The sequence below is a fragment of the Macrosteles quadrilineatus genome, unplaced genomic scaffold (assembly GCF_028750875.1).
Source record: "Macrosteles quadrilineatus isolate MER2022 unplaced genomic scaffold, UCM_ALF_1.0 Scaffold_8__2_contigs__length_117827958, whole genome shotgun sequence".
In the NCBI taxonomy this organism is placed as follows: domain Eukaryota; kingdom Metazoa; phylum Arthropoda; class Insecta; order Hemiptera; family Cicadellidae; genus Macrosteles; species Macrosteles quadrilineatus.
This window is the reverse complement of record NW_026542601.1, coordinates 40979688-41006854: the sequence shown is the minus strand read 5'-3', so window position 1 is coordinate 41006854 and position 27167 is coordinate 40979688. Positions and strand designations below refer to the sequence as shown.

Sequence of the window (27167 nt, the reverse complement as noted above, 5' to 3'; positions counted from 1 at the left end):
ATTGTAATGCCAAAACAGCCGTAACCAACGTAGTTACATAATTTGAGCAGGATTGACGGATAAAGCCTATGTTTGGTTACGATACAGCTCAAAGGCCAAACATGGATTTTAATTCCAAATAATAATGTATCCATTAAATGAAAAATGTATACTATTCACAATTACATAAAAAAAGCGGACGAATAAGCAAATGAATAACTCAGTGTGGTCTTAACTGTGAATCCGATGAACGTTTAAATATGCCTATTTTGATAGAATATGTAAATTCAAACGCATTTTTAGGAGTAATACCACCACATAATTTTAAACTAAGTGTAGTTTCTATTTTTATGTTGATCAGAAACAAATCCAGGATTAAATTTGGTCAATAGGATACCTTTTCATTAATTTACAAAAGGAGTTTACCGAGAACTACTGGACTGTAAGCTTATCTCAACACACCTTTTTACTATGCCTTTTCAAATTTCACCAAGATGGTTTCCGAAATTCCTTACAGGTAAGCTTTTTTTGTTATCTTTTAAAATTAGACAAAAAATAACTTAGTAAACCAGTATTTTATTCACAAACAATTATATGTTTGCTGCCTTCAACACTTAAGACTTAGGAGAGGAACCTCTGATTCAAATTATTTATTGAAAATAACATTAACAAAGCAAACAAAGAGACTGTTTTCACACAAAAGATAAGGTGTACAGTATTCATCATAACACATACATAATTTGATACTGAGCTTGTCAAATATTACAATATTTGTTTAACATTTGAGCTTTTTAGGGACTTATGTTCCTAAAAGCCAATAGTGCAAATTTAATGTCATAAAGGTGTTAATATAATTTAGTGTGATCAATGTATTTTCCTAGTAAAAAAGGTAAACTTACCTGCTAAACCTGGTAAACTTATCTGATGAATAGCTATTGGAAAGTATAAGTGTCACTTTCGATGGCAAGCATTGACTAGTAACAAGGACTAAGAGTATTTTGAAGCCATCTAATACTTTTTTACAAAGTGTGATTAAGTAACTATCCGTCTGTAAAGCTTGTTTGATGTAACGAACACATCAGAGTACTAAGTATGGCTTATGAATTTATAGCCTTTTTAACATAATTCAAAGAGGTGAATATGGAGTTCCATAACTATTTTACAAAAAGTACTCAAATTATGTTGAATTTAAAATGGTCGTGGTTCGAAAACAAACATGGCTCTGAATCAGCTCTACATAGTTAAGTAAAGTTTTTGACCCTTCTTTAAAGGATTTCTTAAGAATGCATGTATTTTAAAGTCTACAAGAAGGACCTGAAATAGTTATTTGTGTAACTAGTGTGCAAAGTGGCACTTTGCTGCACACTAGAGAAATGTTTACGCATGAGCTTCCTAACTAAAGCTGTAACTGTATTGTAGGAAAGAAAAAAAATTATATTTGTAAAATAATACTATATTATTCTTAATGGTAAAATAAAGTTTGTTGGAACCTATCGAAAATTTAAACAAAAAATAAATTTTTAAATGGTTATTTCTCATATTTTTACTCTAAATATTATAGCTCTAGGATAAATTAAATTGTCAAAATACCGTTATGATTTTCTATGTAATGTAATATCCTAAGATTCTAGGTCATTTTGCAATATTAAGGTACTTAATGTTATTAGCGTACCTTGATTGATTCAAACCCTCCTGGGTTGGCAGCATATTTCAAGAATACCAGGTTCGATTTCGGACACTTCTCTACACAAATATCGTACTGGCACCACTTGTCAGTGTCAACTCTACTTCTAAAAGACAAAATGTTCTCTGACCCGTCTTTGAATGTGAACATGTACACTTTTTCATGTAAAGGGCGATTAGATTCAGGAGCGCAGTCGAAATCATCGAATGCGGCTAAAAATACAATGTTATCCTCAAAAGGCAGTTTTTCACGGTATCGATTTTCGGCATTACTTTCTTTCCGTTCTGCTATCGTCAATATGTATTTGGCGTCTTTATCATTTTTACGATAGCATTGAAGTATAAACGTTTGTAGTTCTTCCTCCTTTTCTTTCTTGACATCAACTGAGTATGTAGATACAAGGGTTTTACTAATTGTTTCTACTTTTAGAGAGCTTGTAATTATGTTGGCCCCTAGAAATATATTCGTAAATGAATTATTAGTTTCTAAAAATAAAAGTGCTTAGTCGCTTTACTACCATCAGTGATACAGTAATAATATTAACTAGGTGAAACCCGTCAAAATCGACGGTTACTTTCAAGGCTAATTTAAAATTTCTTAAGGTTACTAATTCATCTAACTGCGATAAATTGAGTGAAATCTTACTAATTTTATAAATGTGAATGTTAGTGTGTTTGTTTGTTTGTTTGTTTGTGTGTTTGAAGTTCAATCACGCATAAACCACTGGACAGATTGGGCTGAAATTGGACATGACGATAGCATACATTCCCGATTAACAGATAGGCATATTCTTATCTAAAAAATTCTTTCGGGCTCCACCCCAGTGGCTCTGTTAACCTTATGAGTATTCATATTTAAAGGGAATTAAAGAATTTAGTCAGCTGTTTCAACTAAAAAAAGTTGGTTCTATGATATGGAAAAGCATTAAAAAGTTATAAGATTTACCAACAAGGTGCAGCACTATATTTTTTTGCATTTGTAAAACAGCTAATTTGAACTAAGCATTAACAAAAAACTGTGATTCGCAATGAGAACTGTCAAAGTAGGATTGTTTACAGTTATGTTTATGTTTTTCATTTCATGAATAATTTGTGATATTTTGCGAATTGTTGATAATTTATTTTTCTCTATTGTTTAGGTGAAGTGGTAGAACATTATGGCTATGGTAGATGTGTAATACTATAGAATACTGTAAATTTAAATAAGTTAATGATTGTATGATTATTATGTAAATACCACGAGTTGTATTATGCCGTTGGGAAATAAAATATTTTTATTTTTCTATCTATAATATTAAAACGTAACAGGGTTTTTTTATTTCACGATTCTGAATCAACCACTCGACGGATTTTCATGATTTTTGTGTTGAAAGAAAGATAATTTTGAGAACTAGGTAATGTCGAAGCCATAATTTTAGTTTAGGGTCCCAGTTATTTTGAAATTAGATTTTAATTTTTTATTTAATTATAAGTCTAGCAGCCGACGCTAGAATTCTAATCTAGCTTTTGGTATAATATAATTTGCTTAACATAACAGCTGTAAACAGTCAGCGTTTGTAACACAAATTCAGAACTTGGATCAAATTAAAAGACATACTAAGGGTTGACTTATTTATACTAAGTGTAATGCTAATCATTGATACGTCCAATCCTTCGATAAGAGGATGACGGATTATTTAAATAGGTATACATAGTAAAATACTAGGATGTTCAAATAATTTTTTGTAAGTAATCTTTGTAATCTTCGGATTGTTTAAGTGCAATGTAATTTGTAACTAACAGCTGGTTAATTATAAAAATGCCCTATAGAACTATGAGGTTATTTACTCAGATTTTGTCATTGATAGGAAATAAGTAAGATTAGTAGACCACTAAGATAAGTAACACTATCGATGTGTACAAGTCGAGGCTCTGTACACGAGTAAAAAAAAAGTAATATGCAAATTATTTTACCCCTCAACTTTTATGGAAAGGGTAGGAAAATCACAATTTTTACATGTTTTAATTAATCTTGGCAGCTTTTTGTTTACAATCAATGTTTTTGAATGCTTGAACTTTGTTTGGATTAGGCCGGAAATATAGATGTCATAAAGATGGAGATCAAGAATCCTCAGGAATACGATTTTAAATTACCACCACAACCTCAAACGGGTTTTATTTAAAGATATACAGATGAATGACATAGATTGAACACAACGTCATCATTGACCTAGGATACTGCAATTAGACTAACCATCCTTTTATGAAATCTAAAAAGTTATTTGGAGTGTGTTTAGTTGTGGTTACGTTTGTAGGCGCTGAATATTTTATGGTTTAAATAAATGAATATGGGGAATTACGATGGACATTGATTCAATGAGGGTGGTTTGATTATCAATAGACAATTAATTACGTCACTAGCTTTACTAGCGTTTTTACTTTATAAATTCCTTCAACATGTGACCAGTTCTTTTGTCGAAATGAATATTATTTTATTTTTGACTCAGCTGTTTACAAAACAAACTAATATGTTGTTGTGTTTACTTTTCTTTGTTTACACTTATTTATTTAGCAATTGATGCAGTGAAATTGACATAAAAGATGTCTGTGGACGATTCGTTTAATGATGTCAGGACACCAACGTTATAATTATATGTACTGTGAATTTTATTGGATGTTTTCGTTTTATTTCAGTTTCAATTCAGACCTACTGGAAATTGTGTATAGTATGAGCAATTGTATTGTGATGATATTGATTATGGAAGAGACAGGTATGCGATGGAAGGTGATATCATTGACTAGGCCTATACACTTCTCAATTGATAATTACTGTTTTTACTGTAGGCTGCAATAAAATTTGTCTTTATACGTGTAAACTAGCTGTTCTGAATTATAGGCCTACGCAGTTTTAACTGACTACACGTAAGACGTACGTAAGACGGGCTAACACCTCGTTTCATTTCATTTCATTTCACATTACTGCTATCAGTGAAACAGTACTACTATCAGTGAAACAGTAATACCATAAGTGATACAATACTAGTGATAAAGTAATACTATCAGTGATACAGTACTTCTATCAGTTATATGGTACTTAATACTATCAGTTATACGGTAATACTATCAGTGATACAGTAATACTATTAGTTATACAGTAATACTATCAGTTATAAAGTAATACTATCAGTTACAGTAATACTGTCAGTTATACAGTATATAAATAAGTATTCAGGGTGAGTTTTAATTGTCCCCCCCAACTTTTTTCTACATTTTTTCAAATATCAATCCCAGACCACTTCCAAACATTGTTGGGTAGTAAGTACTTCATTTTGACAAGGTGGTCATTTCCGGCCGCCATCTTGGATCCGCCATATTGGATGCAAAATATTTTTTTCAAATGTAAAGGTGGGGTTGTGACCCATTATTTCGAACTAGAGTTTTACCCTGATTACAATACAGCAAACAGTTTTTAAAAATCTCGATTCATTCTAAAGTTATGAGGCCTTTTTAAAACTTTATTTTTAGCCCATTTTAACATTGTGCTTGTACAAACTAAGACCATAATCTCAAAATAGTGCTAGATAAAGATAAGTATACACTACCAGTCATTGCCAACCTATTTCTACTTGATTATGAATGATGTATTTTTTTCGGCCGCCATCTTGTACTTTTGTCTGATACTTTTTTAAGCTGAACTCAATTCCATGGTCCATTTTTATTTCATATTTTGATTTTGAAATATTAACATTTTTAACAAAAATATCGCAATGTTTCATAAATAAAACTTCATAACAAAAAATGGATTAAGGCATTGAGTTTAGCTTAAAAAAGTAGTTCAAAATGATGGGTCACAACACACCCTTCATATTTAAAATAATTTATCCCATTTCAAAATGGCGGATCCAAGATGGCGGCCGAAAAAAATACATCAGTCATAAATAAGTGAAAATAGGTTTACAATAACTGGTAGTGTATACTTATCTTTATCTAGCACTATTTTGAGATTATGGTCTTAGTTTGTAAATGCACGATGTTAAAATGGGCTGAAAATAAAGTTTTAAAAAGGCCTCATAACTTGAGAATGAATCAAGATTTTTAAAAACGGTTTGTGGTATTGTAATCAGGGTAAAAATCTAGTTCGAAATATTGTGTCCCAACCCCACCTTTACATTTGAAAAAAATATTTTGCATCCAATATGGCGATCCAAGATGGCGCTTAGAAATCACCACCTTGTCAAAATGAAGTACTTACTACCCAACAATGTTTGGAAGTGGTCTGGGATTGATATTTGAAAAATGTAGAAAAAAGTTTGGGGGGGGGGACAATTTAAACTCACCCTGTATACACGATTAGTATATACACTATTCCGTCGTGTCCGCCGTGCTACCTGCGTCAGTGTGTCCCTTATAAATGTGGCCAGCTACCACCATTAAATGTCTTTTGTGTTAAAAATGTGTAAACTTTATGTGTCGTCGTGTTGTATCTCATAACGAAGACTTCTGTTGGATTTATGGAAGAACCAATTTGATGACATAAGTTTGAAAACGGGTCATTTCTGACCCGAAACTAGTCACCCTTGAATATTTTAAGGACTGGAGACGGAATAAAAATGTACGTAATATATACGTAAAAAGGTACGTAATAATATGGTTTGATTGTCAAAATATACACTCACGTAAACGTGTGATTACTTGAAACCTCTACCTTTATTTTTGTCTGTTTGAAAAAAATAGTCCTATATTATAAGCTATCGTAGTGTGGCAGTAAAATAAACTAGTGTACCTGTTACTCGAATTCGAGCAATTGAGAAGTATTACAAACGTATAAAGTATTGAACGTATGAAGTATTTAAAACGAATGACAGTCATAATTTCTGATGACTTTAAAAGAGTCGACTCAAGGGTTATGGAAATACTCACGATTTACATAACAGTTCGATATAATCATAGTTTCTTGCAAATATCTTATCATTTTTCAAAAGCTGGTCTTGTTTTTTAGTGTTTTCTAAAAATGTTTCCCACTCATAGCTGCATTAGGTTGTCCATAATAACGAGTATAAATGTAAATAAAAAAACATTTCTATTTCTTCTACTTGATGGTGTTCTATGACTTTCCTATGTTCCCATAGTTTGCAAATCGGCTCAAGAAATGCAGCGTGTTAATTCATTTTTCTTTTTAGAATATCAAATTGTCAAAGCTTTCTCGATATTAACAGCAATCAAATTATCCATCTGATCATAATGTAAACAAATATGTACTTCATAAGGATAACATGGGAACTTTAAAAGCCACTGGGGCAGAGCCCATGGGACTTTTTCAACCATGTAGGTTCAGTTTGCAAATCTACATCTACACACCTATACAAACATTTTGGTATACTGTATAATATGTGGGGTTTAATCTTAAAACAAATAAGTCTTATTGTTTACAAAGTTTCATGTAGCGTTTTAATGATATGGATTAAGTAGACACAGATCCCGAACTAAAACTGTTAAGTACGTAGTATATGGTAATATACAGTTTGCAAAACTACAATTTCGCATGTATGAAGTATCTAGTTTTCGGAACTTACGTGAAACGCTGGGACACTCTGCTTGAGAGCCCTGAAAATGTTATAGTTTGAATTAAATTGGTAATGGACATATAATAAAAGAAAACAATTTGTATTTAGTTAATACTCTGTAACGTTATTTGAAACATTTGGTATTCTATTATTATTTTAAAACTGAAAGAAATTGCATGTGCATAATTTTAAATTGAGCTTAGTGACTGTTAACTTAGTTCTTCTTTAACTTCTTCTTTAACTAAGTTCTTCTTTAACTATGCGAAATTAATTGACAATTAATTAAATTAATTAAATTAAATTAATTGATTTAATTGACAGGTAAAGCTCTCCCAAAACACTTAATGCTTTTTACCATGCGGTTGGCATTCTGGGTTATAGTAGTATGTTTTCTGTGCTTTCAGCCACCAATTAACGTATGTAAAACAGCTAAAACCATCATAGTGTGGTGAAAAAATCATTTTTCCTACGGTTACCTAACAATGTACATGTTCTCTCACTGATTTGAGAAAGCAAAGTGGCCAATTCGCTCATCAGTGAGACAGTTAACATTGTCTCACTCCAGATTTGCAACGTGAAGGCACGAAATAGTGAGCGCGTAACATGCAGGCAACGTCGTATGCGCGCGAAATACGTTTGGCAGCACTGGCTGTAAATCAGCTGGTCAGCTGTTGTACTGTTGTATTTGTCACTTCACATTAAATGTTATATTAAAAGTTCACTTCTGTGTAAAAATAGGTTATGTTTTTTCACCAATTTATTTGTTTTATGGTAACTGTAGGAAAAGTATAATGTGCAACTCGAGTTCAAAGTACAATTACCTTACTCGAGAAACCATTCCTCACTCACCTACGGCTCGTGAGTAAGGATTTCTCTCGAGTGAGTCAATTGCTCACTTTTCTCACTAGTTGCACAAATAACTATTTAGCCCCTAGGGAGTAAAAATTAGCTGTTGTTAACTCATTTGTAAATTTCAATTGTAAACAGAATTGCATGTATCGAAAGTATGTTTCGATTGTATAATCGATTGTAGTTAACTGTTGCCTTAGTGCAAATAGTTTGACATATTGATAGTATAATGTACAATAACACAATCGTAATAGACAAAACTATTGAATCACTTTTTAAACAGCTGCGTGTTACCGATACAGTACAAATAAAATTGTAAACTAGTTAGAAGTATTTTTGCGAGAATAAATGAAAACTATTTAAGTTTTTTAGCACAGTGTGTTCAAATAATGGTGCAATATGACGAAAAATATAGTTCAACACATGGGGAAAAAAGGGTACCTCGTCTTCGCCTCGATCGTAAAACTTGAGGTCGGGTCGAAAAGAGTCACTTTGACCCTAGTGATGAAATATACTATTTTGGTACCTAATCTTATTTCCAAACGAGGCACATTGCGTACCAAAAGGAGCTACGTTCACTCCTAGTGATGAAATATACTATATGTAAGTGTGTACTTACCATGTACCATCGAGAGAGCAAGACGCTTGGATCTCGTCCACCTTCTAGTTTAATGTCTTTATCTTTTTCACGTGGAATTGCATAGTAACACCAAGATGAAGTGGGGGATGGTCTACTTCCAATAATGATGTCACCGGAGCCTTTATCTTCGTCAGCAAGAAACATGTCATCTATTTTGTTGACCGATGCACAGTCCAAATCGATTTTAATTTCGTAACTGTTTATACTGAGGATAGCGTGTGGTTTCTTTAACGCGTTTTCATAACAGCTCAGTTGAAAAGGATTCGATCTTCCGTTGTAATATGTAGCTTTTACTCTACCGGTAGATATTCCTTCCAATCTAGATATGTCTCTTGCTGAAAAATATGTTAGATTAATGTATTTCAACTTAATGATCGAATACAAATAACTGATATGATTCTTAAATAACAGTGGAAAGTCCTACGTAAAGTACATTTAGCCAGTAAAAGAATGTTTGTCTTACATGAAATTGCTTCGTCAAAGCCTTTTCTGTTGAAGTGCATATTGGGGGGAGGGAGGGGGAGGGAGGCGGTTAAAATGCGTTTACGGGTATGTAAAGTGAGTGATTCAATGTATTCTCAGTAGTGCCGGAATCCCTTGCCGTCCCTGGGACGTCGACTACAGGCTAAAACCCCCCCATCTCGTAGGACCCTAGCCTGGAACTATTTAGCACAATAATTTGAGCCTTTTGAACCCTGCCATTATTACTTTCCTTCTTATTTTTTTCCGAAGGCTAAGGCCGATCGATATCGATCTTCTTAGCCGGAAGTATAGCCTCGATGAACATTTACACAGTTTCAGTATTACAGTTTCAGGTGCCCTCTCCATGGAGCACAGCTCCAACTAATATCGAGAGTAATGTCGAAGCCGATTTTCGAGATCAAATAGGCTCGGTGGACATGCCACCTATCACAAAAGAAGAAGGTTTGTTCGGCCGTGTCTGCAATGCTGAGACAGTACAGACAGTCTGAGCTAGCGGTTTTCCCTTATTCTGTGCAAAAAGGCCACGAAGTACCTGTGGCCCGACAAAAACTGGAACACAAAATACCCAACCTCACGATGCTCCCGTTCCACCCATGTTAAGAGGCTGGGAATGAGCCTGGTGGCCCAACGTCCCTAGTCTCGGCGTCCCATTCGCGTTGCCAGAGGTTGAAACTGCGGTCTCGTTCTTCTGTAGCTGTAATCTCTCTGCCTACTTCAGGTCTTCTGCGGTAGATCACCTGTCGCTCCTTTGAAAAATGGAAGTCGTTGATCGGAGCACTGCCAATCTCCATGACTGCAGGCTCAGAGACCGTGCGGTAGGTAAAAGCAACTCGCAAGGCCCCTCACAGCTAAACGTGGGAAATCCATTTACTGAAGACACGCCTCTCCAGCACATGGGCCCTGGCCTCAGCACCGTACAAGAGCACTGATTAGACAACAGCCATCTGTAGGTGATGTTTGTAGGAACAGGAACCGCCAGCGTTTGGCATTGGCATACTAAAGGCAGCGAATCCTCTTCTTGGTTAGGACCACGATCTCGGCCATTTCGACCACCATCTACAAGCTGTGGTCCTGCATCCATTCGTTGATATTGAGCATCACTACACACGGGTTTTAACTCTGCCTCTTTGACGTTGGTGACTGCAAACCGAGCAGTGACGTCATCAGCGTAGCCAAAGAGGAAGGCATTTCAAGTCTTAGCTGACACTCTTAAGACAGGTTCCAGAGATTGGGTCCCAGGATCGATCCCTGTGCAGCCCCAGAAGTGATAGATATCAAATGCTGACATTCAGTGATGTGATAAAACAAAACATGGTAGGAAGGTAGGACTCGAAGATTCGGGGGATGTAGAGAGGAATGCAGAACGTATGCTCGAGCGCGCGCAGCATAACAGAGGAGTTAAACGCGTTCCTCACGTCAAGAGTGACGAGGTACTACCACCTCCGCACTCTGAGTGGGTGGGCCTCCGCACTCTGCATTGCCTCAACTACCTCTGGATGGCACCAATCAAGTGACCGAAAGGAAACCCATGCTTCTGCGGGGAAAAATCACCCGCAGAGACGTTAGCCTCAGTCTGACACGAATTAGCTTCTCTATCACTTTGCCAGTGGTGTGACGCATAGACATTGAGAAGAAAGAAGAGAGGCCTTCTCCGGTGCACAATTCACCTTGGGAATCAAGACAAGGTAGACCACGGGAAAACCACGCTGACGGAAAATGCTGTTTGCCAAGCATCGTTGAACATATCCAAATGTATGTTTGCAACGTAATTAACGATGAGCTTGAGGATTTCCGCAGGAATGCCATAAGCCAGGTGCTCTACGATCTCTCAGTGATTGGACATTGGAGGAAAGTTCCTCTTCCCGAAAGGCTGGGAACACGCCCAAATCCCCGAATTTCCTTTAACTGGAATAATTTCATATTGTAAATAATAATTTTTATTGTTAAGAAATAAACATGTATCAAGAGTTGTGATCATATATTTTTTATTAATTTTCATTTAATACAGGGGATACTTCTAATCTAATGACATAGCCGCACGACTATTAAGATATTTTAAAAGTGGCAAAATATAATAATATAACCCTACGGAAACGAAGCATGAGGGAATGGCGAGAGAGTTAAGAGAGACACTGGTGAGTACAAGTTATTGGCTAAAGTAAGAATAATTTTAACAAAAACAAATTTGATTAAATAAACTTACTTATTGCCAGACCTAACATAAAGAATATACTGCCGTACTGTAGATAATATTTGTTCAAACTTACATTTTATTGCACGGCATTCTCTCTCCTGAAACATAGGTTTACATTAGATTGTCAAATGAAGTACACTCCGTTCTTAATAACGTAAAAACGTATTTGAAATTATCCACTTACTCCCTCTATACATAGTATATTATGGAAAAAGTATTGTTTTGTCAACATTTTCGAGAGTTTTAGGGGGATATATACGTTTTGGGTCGGTCCCTCTGAACCCGAAAAAGTGGTTTTGGAAGTAGTGTGTGTGTGTGTTCTGGTGTGTGTGTATGTGTGTAGTGTCTGTATGGGTGAATGGGTACAGAGCTACAAATCACACCTGTGGTACCCGATTTTGATTAAATTTTGTATGTAGGTAATAATCCGTAGTACCCCTTGTTGGTCTTATACTTTTTTGCATTTTTTTCTTTTTATGGTGATTTTCATATTAAAACCCATTACAGTATATACAGAACAAATTGGATTTTCAAACACGACCTACACGATTTTAATTCAAATGTAGTATGTAATATCGTCTTTTTAATTTCAAATAAAACAGCGCAACCCCCATTAATGTAAAAGTTACGGCTCAAAAGTTATGAAAACTTTTGTGAAATGCTCCATAAAATGTCATAGTTACTCCCACAGCTTAATCATGCAGGCTTGTTAACAAACTAATGAGAGAAAGTATATGTCAGACTTCTGACACCATTTCTTATTAGAGAATAATGTTTTTAATTTTATTGAGGAAAAATATTTATAACACTTAGAATAAGAGCAACGCAAATATGCTTCCAATAGTTTGAACATTCTTTAATCACAAAGCATTTTTAAGTAGTGCTTGTATTCATTATTAAAATATAGTTTTATTAGTTGTGTACATAGCATAAATGTTGTTAAATTTCTTAGAGGAACTGAATGTCGTCACATTTACTGTGATGTAAAAACGACTAACAAGGAATTAGGGTGTTAGGGGTTTCTTATGGTTATTTTCATAAAACTTAGCGATATAAAAAATGATAACTATTACAATATGGACAGCAGTATACTACAAAAATAGCAGTTAGAAATGCACGTGCTAAAGATTTTACACCATGACATGCTAAATGTATTTTCTAATTTCTAACTAAGATCCTAAAAAATTCATACTCCTAATCATTTGGCAATGGATAATCATCACTAACTTAAATTCAAAAACAATATCATTAAATCGTGTTATACCTTTTTCGTTTATTAAAACAATTTTTAAATTATTTTTGATATATTTGCAAATAAAAAAAATAACTATTATTATTTATAGATTTAAAAAAATCTTGTAATTGCAGCGCTGGTTGAAATGTATAAAAAAACACTAATATTTTACCTAAACGATATACTTTTACTATGGTCTATCAGATCACATATATCCACTTCAGCACGAATAGGATTGTAAGTTTATACAAAACTTAACTAAGTTATGTGAATCTTTTCTTCTAAAAAAACAAAAATAATTGAGTGTTATTTACCTCAATCCATTTAATAGACTCTCGGAGTTTGTCATAGTATTCCGGTGCGATGCCGTTGTAGACTTTGTAGACACACCAAGGATGTTCCAGTTTCAAAAGTCTGCCGTTTTGACGGGACTCCGGTAAGGTTGCATATACCCTCATCACATTCGGGTATGGATGTTCGAAAAGAAACATGGAATTCACATCCTTAGAATACGAACAATCTAATCCTTTAATAGATATTATAAATCGGTTTGATTGTCTTATGACCAATATATGTTCCTTTCCTTCACTTTTATAGCAATATATATTATAGCCATTTTGCTCACTGATGTATCTGGCGACTAGTTTATCTTTCTGTACTGCTAACTTGTTTTCTTCTACGTATATATCATCAGCTGAAACAGTATGATAACCGTTAGGTACTGACGAAGAGACAACACTCTGTGATAAGTTTCAAAGATTGTAAGACTGTTTTTTGTTCGAAGTGGAAATAGAGTTAACGTAATGCAAATATTACACACATACATAACAAGAAGCATCCTTAAATACAGGGTGTCCATAAAAAACGTATCAGAACATTGGGAAATGAATCATCATACTAAAAGGAAGAAAAAAGTTTATGTGAAGGTATGACCGAAAATGCATATTTACCCTGTTATCCGCCATTTTGTTTTTTATACAAAAATATTTTTATCTGTGAAGTTTTTCATTCGATGATTATGAAATTTGGTTACCATGTTAACATATACAAGACCTATTATAGAAAAAAATAATAAAGTTGTTCCGATTGTAAATTTCAAAATGGCGGCCGTTTGAATTCTTATAACTTAAATAACTCAAAAACGGCTAATTTTATGAAAAAATTTCAAGAATACTTTTGTTAGCATTTTAAATTCCCTATCAAACGGAACCAAGATCAAAAAGGTCGGACAAAAGACAACTGAAATAAAAGGTTTTTTAGCTGTAAGACAAGGCCAAAGGGTTCCCCAACTAACTTTGACTTTATTTTTACACAAAAAAACGTTATATTTCAGTTATCTTTAGTCCGATCTTTTTTATCTTGTTATTGTTTGATAGGGAATTGAAAGTGCTAAAAAAAGTATATTATAAAATTTTTTCATAAAATTGACCGTTTTCAAGCTATTTAAGTTATAAAAATTCAAACGGCCGCCATATAGAAATTTACAGTCGGAACAACTTGATTATTTTTTCTGTAATAGGTCTTGTGTATGTTAACATGGTTACTAAATTTCATAATCATCGAATGAAAAACTTCACAGAAAAAAATATTTTTGTATAAAAAACAATTTTTTTTAAAAGAGGTTGGCGGCCTCTTTTAACCTTGCATTTGCCCGTCCACATAGACTACAGATCTGTGCGTGGAACGCATCCAGCAAAGCAAGGGGTGAGCCGGAACAGTACAAAGGTGAACCGTACTGATAAAAGTTAGTGGCAGTGACCAGGATCCGAACCCACGACACTACTGACTTGGGCCCGAAGTCCGCGACGCTACCGACTGAGCCACCGACTCACCCGCGTGAAGTTGGCCCCACCATAATGAGCACAAATTATCAAAACATGTCCATAATTTAGTGCTGAATTTGTGCTTCTCAAAGGTATATATAAAAAAAAATGTGCTCAACAATAACACACCAAAAAATTATAAAAACTGTTGGCGGGGCTAACTTCACGTTCAGCCCGCCACCAAAAGAATTAACAATGTATCATACATAGGCCCGATTTCACCAAATTCTCGCTAACGATGGTTTAGTTAAACTTAGGTTAAAACTAACCGATGATTTAAACCACAGTTAAGGAAATCTGGTTTAACCAACGAAAACGCGTCAAAACTAACGCTGGTTTTATAAACGAGAGTTTAGAGTAAAATCCAGGTGGCAGTGGCAGTGAACTGTCATAATACCGGGCTGTTACGGGAGCAAGTAAACATAACCTAGAAAATAAATCAGTGTTTATGAGGTAGTGAAAACAAAACTGGAGATAGCAAGCTTACAGGAATACAATAGATTCTGAGCAAAATAACAACAGAAAGCAAGAATAAATACCAAAACAATTAACATAAGTAATTAAAGGCAAATCAATGTTGATCAAACACATTCGAGGAACAAATTGGTTGAGTTTTGCGGTCGAGTCAAGACTCACCAATCCAACTTTTTACAGGGATGTTCAATATTCTGTTTGTTCGCTAACCAGTTTGGTACATTTGAAGTAGTGTTAAAAACTGGAGTCAAAAGAATTACAAGAACGAGACACAATGTAGATAACACCAAAATAATTATTTTCTATAAAATACTAGCAGAATAATGACAATTTAGGTTTAGATTTTGGTTTACTTAATACCTTAATACCTGCTGCGACGTCGTTGACCAGAATTTCTGGATAGACTGTGTCATAAACTAAAAAATAATATTTACACTATTTACAATACTTTTGGCAAGATGGCGTTGAGCCTATACTCGATGGAACGCATCAAAATACTCGTCAACTGAGTACAGTGGTCGGTCGACTAGCCAGGCTTTAACTTTCTTTTTAAAAGTGGGCGGTTCACAAGACTTAAATCTTTGGGGGAGACTGTTGTACATCTTCAGAGCCCTGATGCGGAAAAAGCTTTGCGTTTTGGACAGCCTGCAGTAAGGTATGTGGAGCTGGTCTCTGTTACGAAGGGCGACGAAGGGGTCTCTGTTACGACAATTGTTTGAATGTTGGGTTAGGGTTACCCAAAGCCGGGAGAAGGAAAAGGGAGCCTATTTTTTCGAACAATGAAATAATAAATTTGATAATGTTGGTAGAAGAGCCGGGACACTCTTTTTAGCCGGGATAAAAGAGTACGGCTCTTGATCGCCAATCATTTCAATGCGGTCGCTGATCACAGATATACGCCTTAACTAAAAGCCTTGTGGGATAACCTAAAGCAATGCACTATGTGGGATAGCCTAAACACAAACCACTACAGTGGTTTGTATTCATTTCCTAAAGAAAAAGGCTAAACGTTTTGATAGTTCATATCTAATAATAAAATCAATTTCATCTTTGTTATTAAAATCATTAACCCTTTCTCTTATCCACCTAGTTAGGCGAACAACATAGGCTACTTTTCATTGCCATCACATCACTTACTTTCAAAAGCTAATTCGTACCGTATTCTCTTCTACCATTTCGCCTTTCCATATAAACTTTTAACTTACAACCAGCTGATATTTACTTAACGAAAGATTAAAGAAGTTAACCGGTCAAAATTGGGCAGTTAATTATCTAACGACGGTTTAGTCTAAACTAGCGCTAACGGCGAGTGGTGAAATCCGATTTCGTCAGTTAAGAGCTAACTGCAGTTAGAGCAAGGCTTAACGGCGGTTTAAAAGTTTGGTGAAATCGGGCCATAGAAATTTAGTGCTCATTTTGTGCTACAACAATATATGGTTTTTATAATTTGTGCTCTAAAAACAACCGAGTAAATGAGGAAAAACTGCCGCTGGTAATAACGTCATCCGCCCCGCCACATTGAACAAATCGGTTGAAAATGGTGTCACGATTTAGTGCTCATTTTGTGCTACAACGATATATAAGTTTTATAATTTGTGCTCTTAAAACACCCGAGTAAATGAGGAAAAACTGCTGCCGGTGATGACGTCATCTGCACCGCTACATTGAGCAAATTGTTGAAAATAGTCACTTAGAAATCTCTTATTGAACACCCTATATTTTTATCCCGTTTTCGGATAGAAAATGCAATTTAAAAACTATTTTATCCATAAATTTTTTCCGTAAACCCACTCGTTTAGGAGTTACAGCCTATGAAAAAGAGACTTCCGGTGTAAATTTAACTGTATGTAGCCCCTAAACAAGTAAGTTTAGAGCAAATGTGTGAGGATTAAATACATCTTAAAATTGCATCTACAATCCTAAAAAAACATAAAATACACAGTTTTCCACTTTCCAAGTTTGCTGCCATACTTTTTTATTCTTCACATTTTTGCTCTAAACGTACTCGTTTAGGGGCTACATGATATTAAAAGTACACAGGGAATTTTTTTTCATAGGCTGTAGCTCCTAAACGAGTGGGTTTACGGAAAAAATGTCAAGTACAAAATAGTTTTTAAATTGCATTTACTACCCGAAAACGTTATAAAATATAGGGCGTTCCATAAGAAATATCTAAGTTGGCCGCCATGTTGGAAAAATGGCGGCCATTTACAAACATGACGTTTACTTATTTTTCAACATCTTTAAAAACAAGAGAATGTTCCCGATTTTTTAAGTTTACTGTAAGATGTATCGTTTACAAGAATCTAATGGTGGCTAAAACACCCTATATACTGTATGAATTTAATCTAAAAGTGACTATTTTCAACCGATTTGCTCAATGTGGCGGGGCAGATGACGTCATCACCGGGGGCAGTTTTTCGGCATTTACTCAGGTGTTGTTAGAGCACAAATTATACAAATTGTATATTGTTGTGGCACAAAATGAGCACTAAATCGTGATACCATTTTCAACCGATTTGCTCAATGTGGCGGGGCGGATGACGTCATAACCGGCGGCAGTTTTTCCTCATTTACTCGGGTGTTTTAAGAGCACAAATTATAAAACTTATATATTGTTTTAGCACAAAATGAGCACTAAATCATGACACCATTTTCAACCGATTTGTTCAATGTGGTGGGGCGGATGACGTCATCACCAGCGGCAGTTTTTCCTCATTTACTCGGTTGTTTTTAGAGCACAAATTATAAAAACTATATATTGTTGTAGCACAAAATGAGCACTAAATTTCTATGTATAATACATTGTTAATTCTTTTGGTGGCGGGCTGAACGTGAAGTTAGCCCCACCAACAGTTTTTATAATTTTTTGGTGTGTTATTGTTGAGCAAAAATTTTTTTATAAATACCTTTGAGAAGCACAAATTCAGCACTAAATTATGGACATGTTTTTATAATTTGTGCTCATTATGGTGGGGCCAACTTCACGCGGGTCACCGACCCACCACATGGCGCATAACTGGGTAAATATACATTTTCGGACATACCTTCACATAAACTTTTTTCTTCCTTTTAGTATGAAGATTCATTTCCCAAAGTTCTGAAACGTTTTTTATGGACACCCTGTATAATTCTGTAAGACAACATTTTTATTACATTTATTTATACTGTCTGGTAAGTCACAGAAAAGTGGGAAAGGTCTTAAATTAAAGGTCTTGACTCCAGGGACTCGGGAATAATAGCAGAATTCCCAAAGAGTTACCAGAAAACGAGGTAAAACGTAAAATTGTCTCCATAAGAATAGCATTAAAAGCCATTTACTGCTGATTTTTGTTTACTTCAATACAGCTGATTGTGATCTATCATCAAGCCAGTACGCAATGTTAACATTTAAATTACTTTTTTGCCAGTTAATTCTGCAATGTAGGCTACTATACAGGGTGAGTTTTAAATGAGTTCCCCCCCCCTACTTTTTTCTACATTTCTTAAGATATCAACTCCGGACCACGTCAGATCATTGAAGTAGTAAGTACTTAATTTTGACTGGGTTTACATTTTTTGCCGCCATCTTGGATTTGTCATATTGAATACAAAGTTTTTATTTTCAAATGTAAAGGTAGGGTTGTGACCCATCGTTTTAAACTACATTTTTATGCTGAATACGATGCTGCAATCCGTTTTTAAAAATCTTGATCCATTCTAAAGTTATGAGAACTTTTTATAACATTATTTATAGCCCATTTTAAAATTGTGCATTTAGAAACTAAGAACATAATCGCAAAATAGTGCTAGAAAAAGATGTATGTATATTATGTGGTGTATACTTATCTTTATCTAGCACTATTTTGTGATTATGTTCTTAGTTTCTAAATGCACAATGTTAAAATGAGCTAAAAATAATGTTATAAAAAGTTCTCATAACTTTATAATAGACCAAGATTTTTAAAAGCATCGTATTCAACATTAAAATCTAGTTTAACGAAGGGTCACAACCCTACCTTACATTTGAAAAAAAAAACGTTGTATCCAATATGGCGGATCCAAGATGGCGGCCAAAAATTTATACCCAGTCAAAATGAAGTACTTACTACTCTACAATGATCTGACGTGGTCCGGAGTTGATATCTTAAGAAATGTAGAAAAAAGTAGGGAGGGAACTCATTTAAAACTCACCCTGTATAATAAAACCAAGGATAACGTTACCTATCTATCTATATATATAAAATCCAATGTATGTTTGTTTGTATGTTTGTTTGTTTGTTTGTTTGTCCTTTATGGACTCCGAAACCGCTTGACAGATTGTAATGAAATTTTCAGGCATTATTAAGCATTATTTAAGGATGGTTTGTTCGAAGTTAGGTCCAGATCCGTCTAAAGGGCTCCGCCCCAGTGGCTGTGGAGTTTCCCATGTTAACCTTATGAGTACTCATATTTAAATGGAATTAAAGAATCTTAACAGCTGGTTCAACCAAACAATTTGATTCTGTGATGTTCAATAGCATTAAAAACTAATAGGTTTACCAACAGGGTGCAGCACTATTATTTTTTTAATTTACTAGCTGTACCCGCGGGCTTTGCCCCGCTTAACTTCATAAGTATTCGCATGGCTCAATCACGTCCTGGTTGAAGTTCGTTCGCTACGCTCAAAATATGTACCGGGCAAGAAAGCGAGCTAATAAAAACGTTATTCATGATTGAGGTATCAAATTGAAGGTATGCACGCACAGACTTCACATCATGCATCGGCATATATTAATCTACAGTCCCACTAGGCTTATAAGTAAACGAAATTTGCTCCCTATATATTTCATATGGGATGAGTTAAATTTGATTTTCTTTTCCGAGTGTTTGATTCTCTCTTCTACCCGACTGATTTTCATGATTGAGATCTCAAATTGTATGCACGCATAGATTTCACATCAAGCATCGGCATATACTGTATTTATCTACTGTATTACTTGACCAAAAAACATAAATTTAATTTATTTAATATTCTTAGTTCAATGTAAGACGTATTTCACCAGTTATAATTATATAATCATACTAATATTATAAATGTGAAAGTTTGTGTGTTTATTTTGTTTATTTGTTTGTTTGTTAACTACTGGTCGGATTGTGTTGAAATTTGGTATGATGATAGCTCACCTTCCCGATTAACTTATAGACATATTCTTACCTCAAAAATCCTTTCGGGCTCCGCCCCAGCGGCTCTAGAGTTTCCCATGTTAACCTTATGAGTATTCATATTTAAAAGAAATTAAATAATTTTGCCAGCTGTTTCAACTAGCCTACACAATTGGTTTCTATGATGTTCAATAGCATTAAAAGGTTATACGGTCTACCAACATGGTGCAGCACCATTAGTTCTTTATACATTTATGACAACAGCTAATTTGAACCAAGCAGCAACAAAACCTGAGTGTGTGAACTTTACTTCTTTCTATTGTTTAGGTGAAGTGGTAGAACATTATGGCTATGGTAGATGTTCTATATACTATAGTATACCGTAGATTATAGTAAGCAAAATTTTCTCAAAACGTGTCCTCCCTCATTGCAAATGCAAAGCACGAGTATTTAACTGCAATAAGCATTGTATACCAACCCCGTACGAAGGACGGGTACTCAGCTAGTCCTATATATTTTGGTCCAAGCACCTTCAGTGAAATACCGGCTTTCATTTAAGCTATTAGTTATTCAAATCGGAAGAGTTTCAAGGTCAACAACTACCATAAACATTATTTGAATAAGGTTTTTCTATGATTTAATTTTTTTAGATTCAAAATAATCAGTAAATTACAGGCTTTAATTCGAGATATTAGAGTGATTGTTTGAATCATTTCAGTTCAAGATACTGTATTACTCAATCAAAAATCATAAATTTGATTATTTCTCGGATATGATATTTATTTCAACGCTGCGGAGCAGCATGGGTCCTCTAGTTTAATTATACTGTACTGCATTTTTGTTTTAGTGAATGATACTGAGGTATTGGCCATTTAAATTGTAGGTATGCATTCAGTCTCTTTTAGAATTCAATGTAATACCTAAGTTTTTTTTTTATATGTATTAACGGCACTAGGCTGCCTATAGAACCTTTACCATAAAATAAAATACAACGTCGTAGGGGTACCTTCACCACAACTAAAAGAAAAGTATTTTTTAATAAAGGAGTACAATTTAGGTTTAGTTGTTTTATCAACTGTGGATATTTAACTCTATAGCCTAACATCCAATAACCAATGACTCTACAGTAGATGTTTGTAGAAACCGCCTCTGTGTTGTATCCAGTCAAAGGAAGGTTTATCCAACTAGTAATGAATACATGTATTACCAATACTAAATGTTCAAGTAACTAGATATACTATCAATGTTGATTTACATAATTGATTTTTCCGTCTGTTCACTCATTTACGCAAACTTCGCCCTTTTAGCGAATTTCCCATATAGGGAATAAGCTATTACCGTAGTACTCATGGTAAGACCTGGACCCGGGACCGATTTAATTTTTCATTTTGAGGTCCCTAGAGGCCAAAAACACCATCCGTTCAAATTCATATATATATATATGTATATATATATATATATATATATATATATATGTGTGTGTGTCCGTTAGCGCGATAACTCGAGCAAAAATGATCCGATTTTGATGAAATTTGGTACAAACGTGTAAACCTACGTTTATTCGAACGAGTTCGCGATCCAGCATAATCGGACCATGGGAACGGGGGTTTATGGGGGGTTTTATGGGGTAAAAATGGGTTTTCCCATTTTTGACCCTAAAAACAAAACAAAATTGCAATTTCTTTTCAAACCATTTTGTAGAGCTTAAAAAAATAAATAATTTAGTATATTGAAGCGCTGTTTTATGCATAACGGTCACAGAGAAAATTAAAAAATAGTGTAATTTAAAATTCCCATGTTATTCTTATGGAGAAAATGAAAATTGTTGTAGTTTACTTGTTTATGGATATATATTGATAAAATTTGGCAAATTTATTTATTTCATCCTATTCTATTGAGGTATGGTCAAAAATCACTTTTTACCTTCCCCGTAGCAGCAAACCTAAGCACTCGTTAAATCTAATGTTATTTAAATAGGGAATAAATACCAATGTCTTATTTATGGAAATATTTTAGTAAAAATGTAATCAGAGAAGTTGAAATTCGCTTAGTCTGCAGGTTTGCTGCGGCGGGGGTATTTAAATATACTTACTGACACGGTAAAATTAGTTTAGATAGGAAAGAAAAGAAATATGTTCAATTTTTCCAAAAACCCCTTTCTATATAGTTAAGACCTTACGTAATACATACACGTAGGTTATTAAAAAGCCAATCTATATATATTACAATTTCTTACAACAATCGAAAAAATATACAAATACAAATTTTTTAGTAGTTTTTCTAAAAAAAAAGATCTATTATAACATTCTGCTTTAAGTAATTTAAACTTGAAATGTTTATTTACGTTATTCGATCAGCAGAAACACGTGAATTAAATTAATCAAAACAAACGATTAACTCCTCAGATCCGGGTGTTTTGTTTTTACTTCATCCATGACAACCATTCGTGATGACAACCAACAAACTTAGTCTGTGCTTTCTACGAAAAATGACCCCGGAGTTGAAATCAGACTATTCACTTTAAACAAGTCTAAGCAAGAACAACTAAACAGTAAGTACTGGATGGATTCTTTTGCTTTTATATTTAATTACGAGAAACCTTGCTCAAAACTGCCCATTATTTCATAAATTGCCCTTTAAGGTCATAATTCCTTTCTAAAGGGAACTTTCCACCTAATGGACCTAATAACCTGGAGGCGAGTTAGCGTAGCGAACGAGCTATCCTGAAAACAAGTGAGCGCAGCGAACGAGCTCCAACCTAAAGGTGAGTGAGCGTAGCGAACGAACTTCAACTGGGACGTGATTGAGCCATGCGAATTAAATACTTATGAAGTTAAACGGGGCAAAGCCCGTGGGTACAGCTAGTCATAAATGATGCTGTAGCCGATGTGGTAAAATTTGGTAGAAAACTTGACAAAAATTGCACAAAATTGGGTTTTTGAACGTCCGTTATTTTAGTAGTGAAGCCATATTTTAATGGCTAAAGATACTCTCGCAAATCCAGTGTGAATATCGATCTATGCTCTAGTTTTTAGGAGAAGGCCGCGTAAAATGCCTTCTGGTGCATACATGTCAGTGACAGCTAGAAGTGAGAATTAATCCAAACTGTTCGTTATTTCATAAAATCTGATAGTAAACATTAGGAGAAAACTTGACAAAAGTCACACAAAATTGGGTTTTTGAGGGTTCGTTATTTTATTTCCTAAGTAGCGAGGCCATATTTTAAAAGCCAAGGACACTCACGTTAATCCGGTGAATACTGAAAAAATGATTGGAATCTTGATCTGTACTCTAGTTTTTTAGGAGTAGGCCGCGTAAATTGACATTTTGGCGGTAAAGACAGAATGACAGAGCGACAGACAAACATACAGACAGACAGACAGAAATTGAGATAAAACTCATTTCGGCTTTCTTAGGCTATGAAACGTAAAAATAACTAAATACTGCACGATTCTACGCAATGTACAAACAAAACTGTAATTTTATTTATACAGATTTACTACATAGCCTTAATTTTGACAACTCTTGTCTATTAAGAATTCCACCTTCAAATATCACCTCTTATATTATCTTTACTACAGGCTTCAACGAATGGTTGTGTTGTGTCAAATCTTTTACTGACAGGAAGCGGTTTATATCCGTTTCGATTCGACTTTTACCAAGGGACGTAGAACACTCTGTTGTATCCATTAGAGTGTTTTTAAACTCATTAAGCTCACTTGGGCACCTACACTATCAATGCGAAGTCGGCAGATTCTAGTCATACTACGCAATAGTCTGCAATCCTTTCAAACTGACTAAGAAGAAATTTCCCTTAAAAGTTACCATTGCTATGACTTCCACTATGAGATCCACTTCGATCAATCTAATTCTCTTTGAAGACCACATGGTTTTGGCATTTGGGTAAGGACTACATGTTGACTGCATTTATCTTGATTACTCGAAGGCTTTTGACCGAGTAAGTCATAAACATCTGCTGGGCAAGTTGGAGGCCTACGGTGTGACCGGTGCACTTTTTAATTTAATCAAATTATATCTGACCAATCGCTCCTTGATGGTAAGGCACTCGTTGGCCTTATCATATCCGATTAGTGTCACTTCGGGCGTCCCTCAAGGGTCTCTGCTTGGCCCTTTTTTATTTAACATCTTCATAAATGACATCATAGATATCCTGGACGTTAGGTTTCTCCTCTTTGCAGATGACCTGAAACTCTTCTGTGAGATTTCCTCAAAGGATGACAATGCTCGCCTTCAGAGAAACCTTAACAATGTTATTCATTGGTGCCAAATCAACTCTATGGACCTGAATGAGAAAAAGTGTGTAGTAATGCAGTTTCAATTACCATATAGGTCTTCAAGTTCTGCAGTCTGCCAAAGAGGTCCGCGTCTTGGGGGTACTCTTCTCACCCAACCTTCACCCTGGCGCTCACATATCTTGCATATGCTCCAAGGCCTACTCCGTGTTCGGTTTAATCTTCAGAGCAACTAGAGGATCCTTTTCTCTTACCACCATTAAAACTCTCTACATGACTCTCGTTCACTAAATTCTGGAACACAAATCAACTGTGTGGTCCCCTTACCAACTGGGATTGATTAATTAACTATAAAAAGTCCAAACCCGTTTTCTTAGATTGATTGGAGTCAAGATGGGTCTTCGATACCCGGAAGTTGAAATCAACGAGATTGGTCAGCTTCTTGGCCTCCCGCCGTTGCTTATCGAAGAGAGTTTATGGACGCAGTATTCCTCTACAAGATAGTAAATGGTTCATTTGACTGTTCTGAGCTGCTGGGTAAGATTGATTTCTACATCCCTCGTCATTCCAGACATCAACAATATCTCTACTCCCCCACATTCAGCACAGCCAGATCTCGCCTGATGCGCACAGGGAACAGCAACCGCGGTGACGTCAACTAACTCTTCTTTGACCGCAGTGTCCCTCCTCCTTCAAGTCAGAAACGAGTGCCGTACTCAGAAGAAACTACATGTAGTATCAGTCTTGTCAATAGTGTCATTCATCTGTTTTTCATTCTAATATGCTGTTAAATGGTCTATTTATTTTGTTTTTATTGTTAAATAGTATATTTATATTGTTTTTGTTGTAAACGGTCTATATTGTCTTCTTGTAAATGGTTTATTATGTATTTTTTGTTGTTAATAGTCTATTTACATTTGCTTTTGTTGTTTTAAATTGTCTATTTATATTGTTTTAACGCAACATGCCTGTATAGCTGTTACGTCCTGTTAAATCTCTGTATATTTAATTAACAAAACAGTGTTGTATATCGTATTTCACATTAATATTAATTATTGCTCACCTCTATATCTATTTCCCATAACATTAAGTTACCTGTTCTTATCAATGTCAACTCAACACTCTTGAAAATGGTGTTTGCCGTGCATGTAATAAATAAAAAAAAATAAATAAAATACCAAGTTTCTTAAATATCGGTTGAAAAAAATCAAAAAATCAAAATGTTTATGTAAAAAAACAAAATGGTGGATATCTGGTTAACGAAGTGGTTTTAGGAAAAATGTTATTCTTATTTTCTCTTTATTTTGACCCAAGGAATCAAATTCGTAAATTATGTCCCCACCTTTTTTGAACACCCTGTATATGCCACTAATTTTCTAGTGTTCTTATTCATAACAAAGTGTGATCAATATTTATAGCGCTTACCTTTCAGAGGGCATCCTTCTATTATAAGCTCCTGAAAAAGATCTATTATGAGTAAAACTGTAAACACCACAAAACAAATTTCGTGATACCTATGTGTACAAAAATGACTGCTTGTCCTAAAAAAAAAAAATTAAAAAAAATTAAAACTAGATCCTAAAATGACATTAAAAGTATTTTTGGTTTCAGTAAACAGGTCTAAGAAAATACATCCAGCCAATGACAGTTAATTTTGAAATGCTAAATAAATAAATCATCCCAACTATGACCCTAATAGATAATATTTAGCAATAATGTACTCAACATCACTAACAGCATGATAGGGAATTTCTTGGCTTAATATATCTTTTTGCAGAAAATAATATCAGACACAAATAACAAGGACTGCAATGGAATTCAGCCAAGAAAAAAGTAAACAAAACCACAACAATTGTAATTAATAACTAAAACATAATATGGTGATAAATAAATACAAAGTACATAGAACACTGTGTCGTCATGAAACATATTACACTTTTCATTTACCTTTTTCCATTCAAGAGGTTTCCCGTTGTTGTAAAGGGACAGATGAGTAACTGACTTACAAACTCTACAGACGCTAAACCATTTATTACGAACCCATATGAAGACAAATTCTTTGCCATTTGTTTCATCATTTTTATCAACAGCAATCGTCAATGAATCAGATGGTGATAAATAAATTGAAACCCCGGAGCAATCGTAATTTACAGTCAAAATGTGATTGTCGTTGTCGAACAAACTAAGGTAGTATTCGTTTTGTTCTGATCGTAGGCAAAGTAGTGTCAGTACTGTATACTTCTCTTGTTTGTACTTTGCAACCAAAACCATCGACCTGGTGTTGTCTTCTGTAGTGATACCACCTGTAAAACAGCCAGCAGTGAATTATTAGCATAGTTATATTGATGTGTTGTAATCGTAGCGTATTGCAACTATCGTTTTTAGTGAATTCCCCATATAAGATATATAAAAATAAGATTTTACTATAGGTCTCATGGTAAGGCCTGGACGCGAGAGTGATTTAATTTTAAGTTTTATGTCCCCAGAGGCCAAAAACTGCAGCAGTTCAAATGCGTATATTATATAATATTATATATAAGGATAATTATGTGAAATAGTAAATCTTATTAAAGCTAATACATTGGTATAGGCCTACTGAAGCGGTTTTTTGGAGGATAAATCAAATAATTGTTGTATTTAGCCTAAGGATATATTTTGTTCAAATTTCGAAAACAACTGTTTCTTTTTTCTACCAAGCTATTATCATTTCAATAACAATCTCCAATTACCTCCAATGTAGCAGAAAACCTAAATTTCTAACCACAAATTAAATAATTGTCATTTAATTAGAAAATAAATAACAATATAATGGAAATATTTTTATGAAAATCGAACCAGGTACATGACAATTCGATTAGTCTCCAGGTTTGCTGTAGCGAGGGTATTTT

At 34.6% G+C, this 27167-nt stretch overlaps 1 protein-coding gene across 1 annotated transcript in view; it reads right to left on the bottom strand.

Annotated features, from left to right (window-relative positions):
- LOC128999251 (uncharacterized) overlaps positions 1-27167 on the bottom strand; it is a 132755-nt gene that overhangs the window by 62098 nt on the left and 43490 nt on the right. Inside the window, exons 17-23 of the mRNA XM_054425650.1 lie at positions 26227-26582; positions 25705-25735; positions 12920-13299; positions 11445-11469; positions 8674-9029; positions 7215-7245; positions 1652-2115 (exon numbers count right to left, since the gene is read on the bottom strand). Coding sequence (XP_054281625.1) covers positions 1652-2115; positions 7215-7245; positions 8674-9029; positions 11445-11469; positions 12920-13299; positions 25705-25735; positions 26227-26582 — 1643 coding nt within the window. The remainder of the gene's footprint in view (positions 1-1651; positions 2116-7214; positions 7246-8673; positions 9030-11444; positions 11470-12919; positions 13300-25704; positions 25736-26226; positions 26583-27167) is intronic.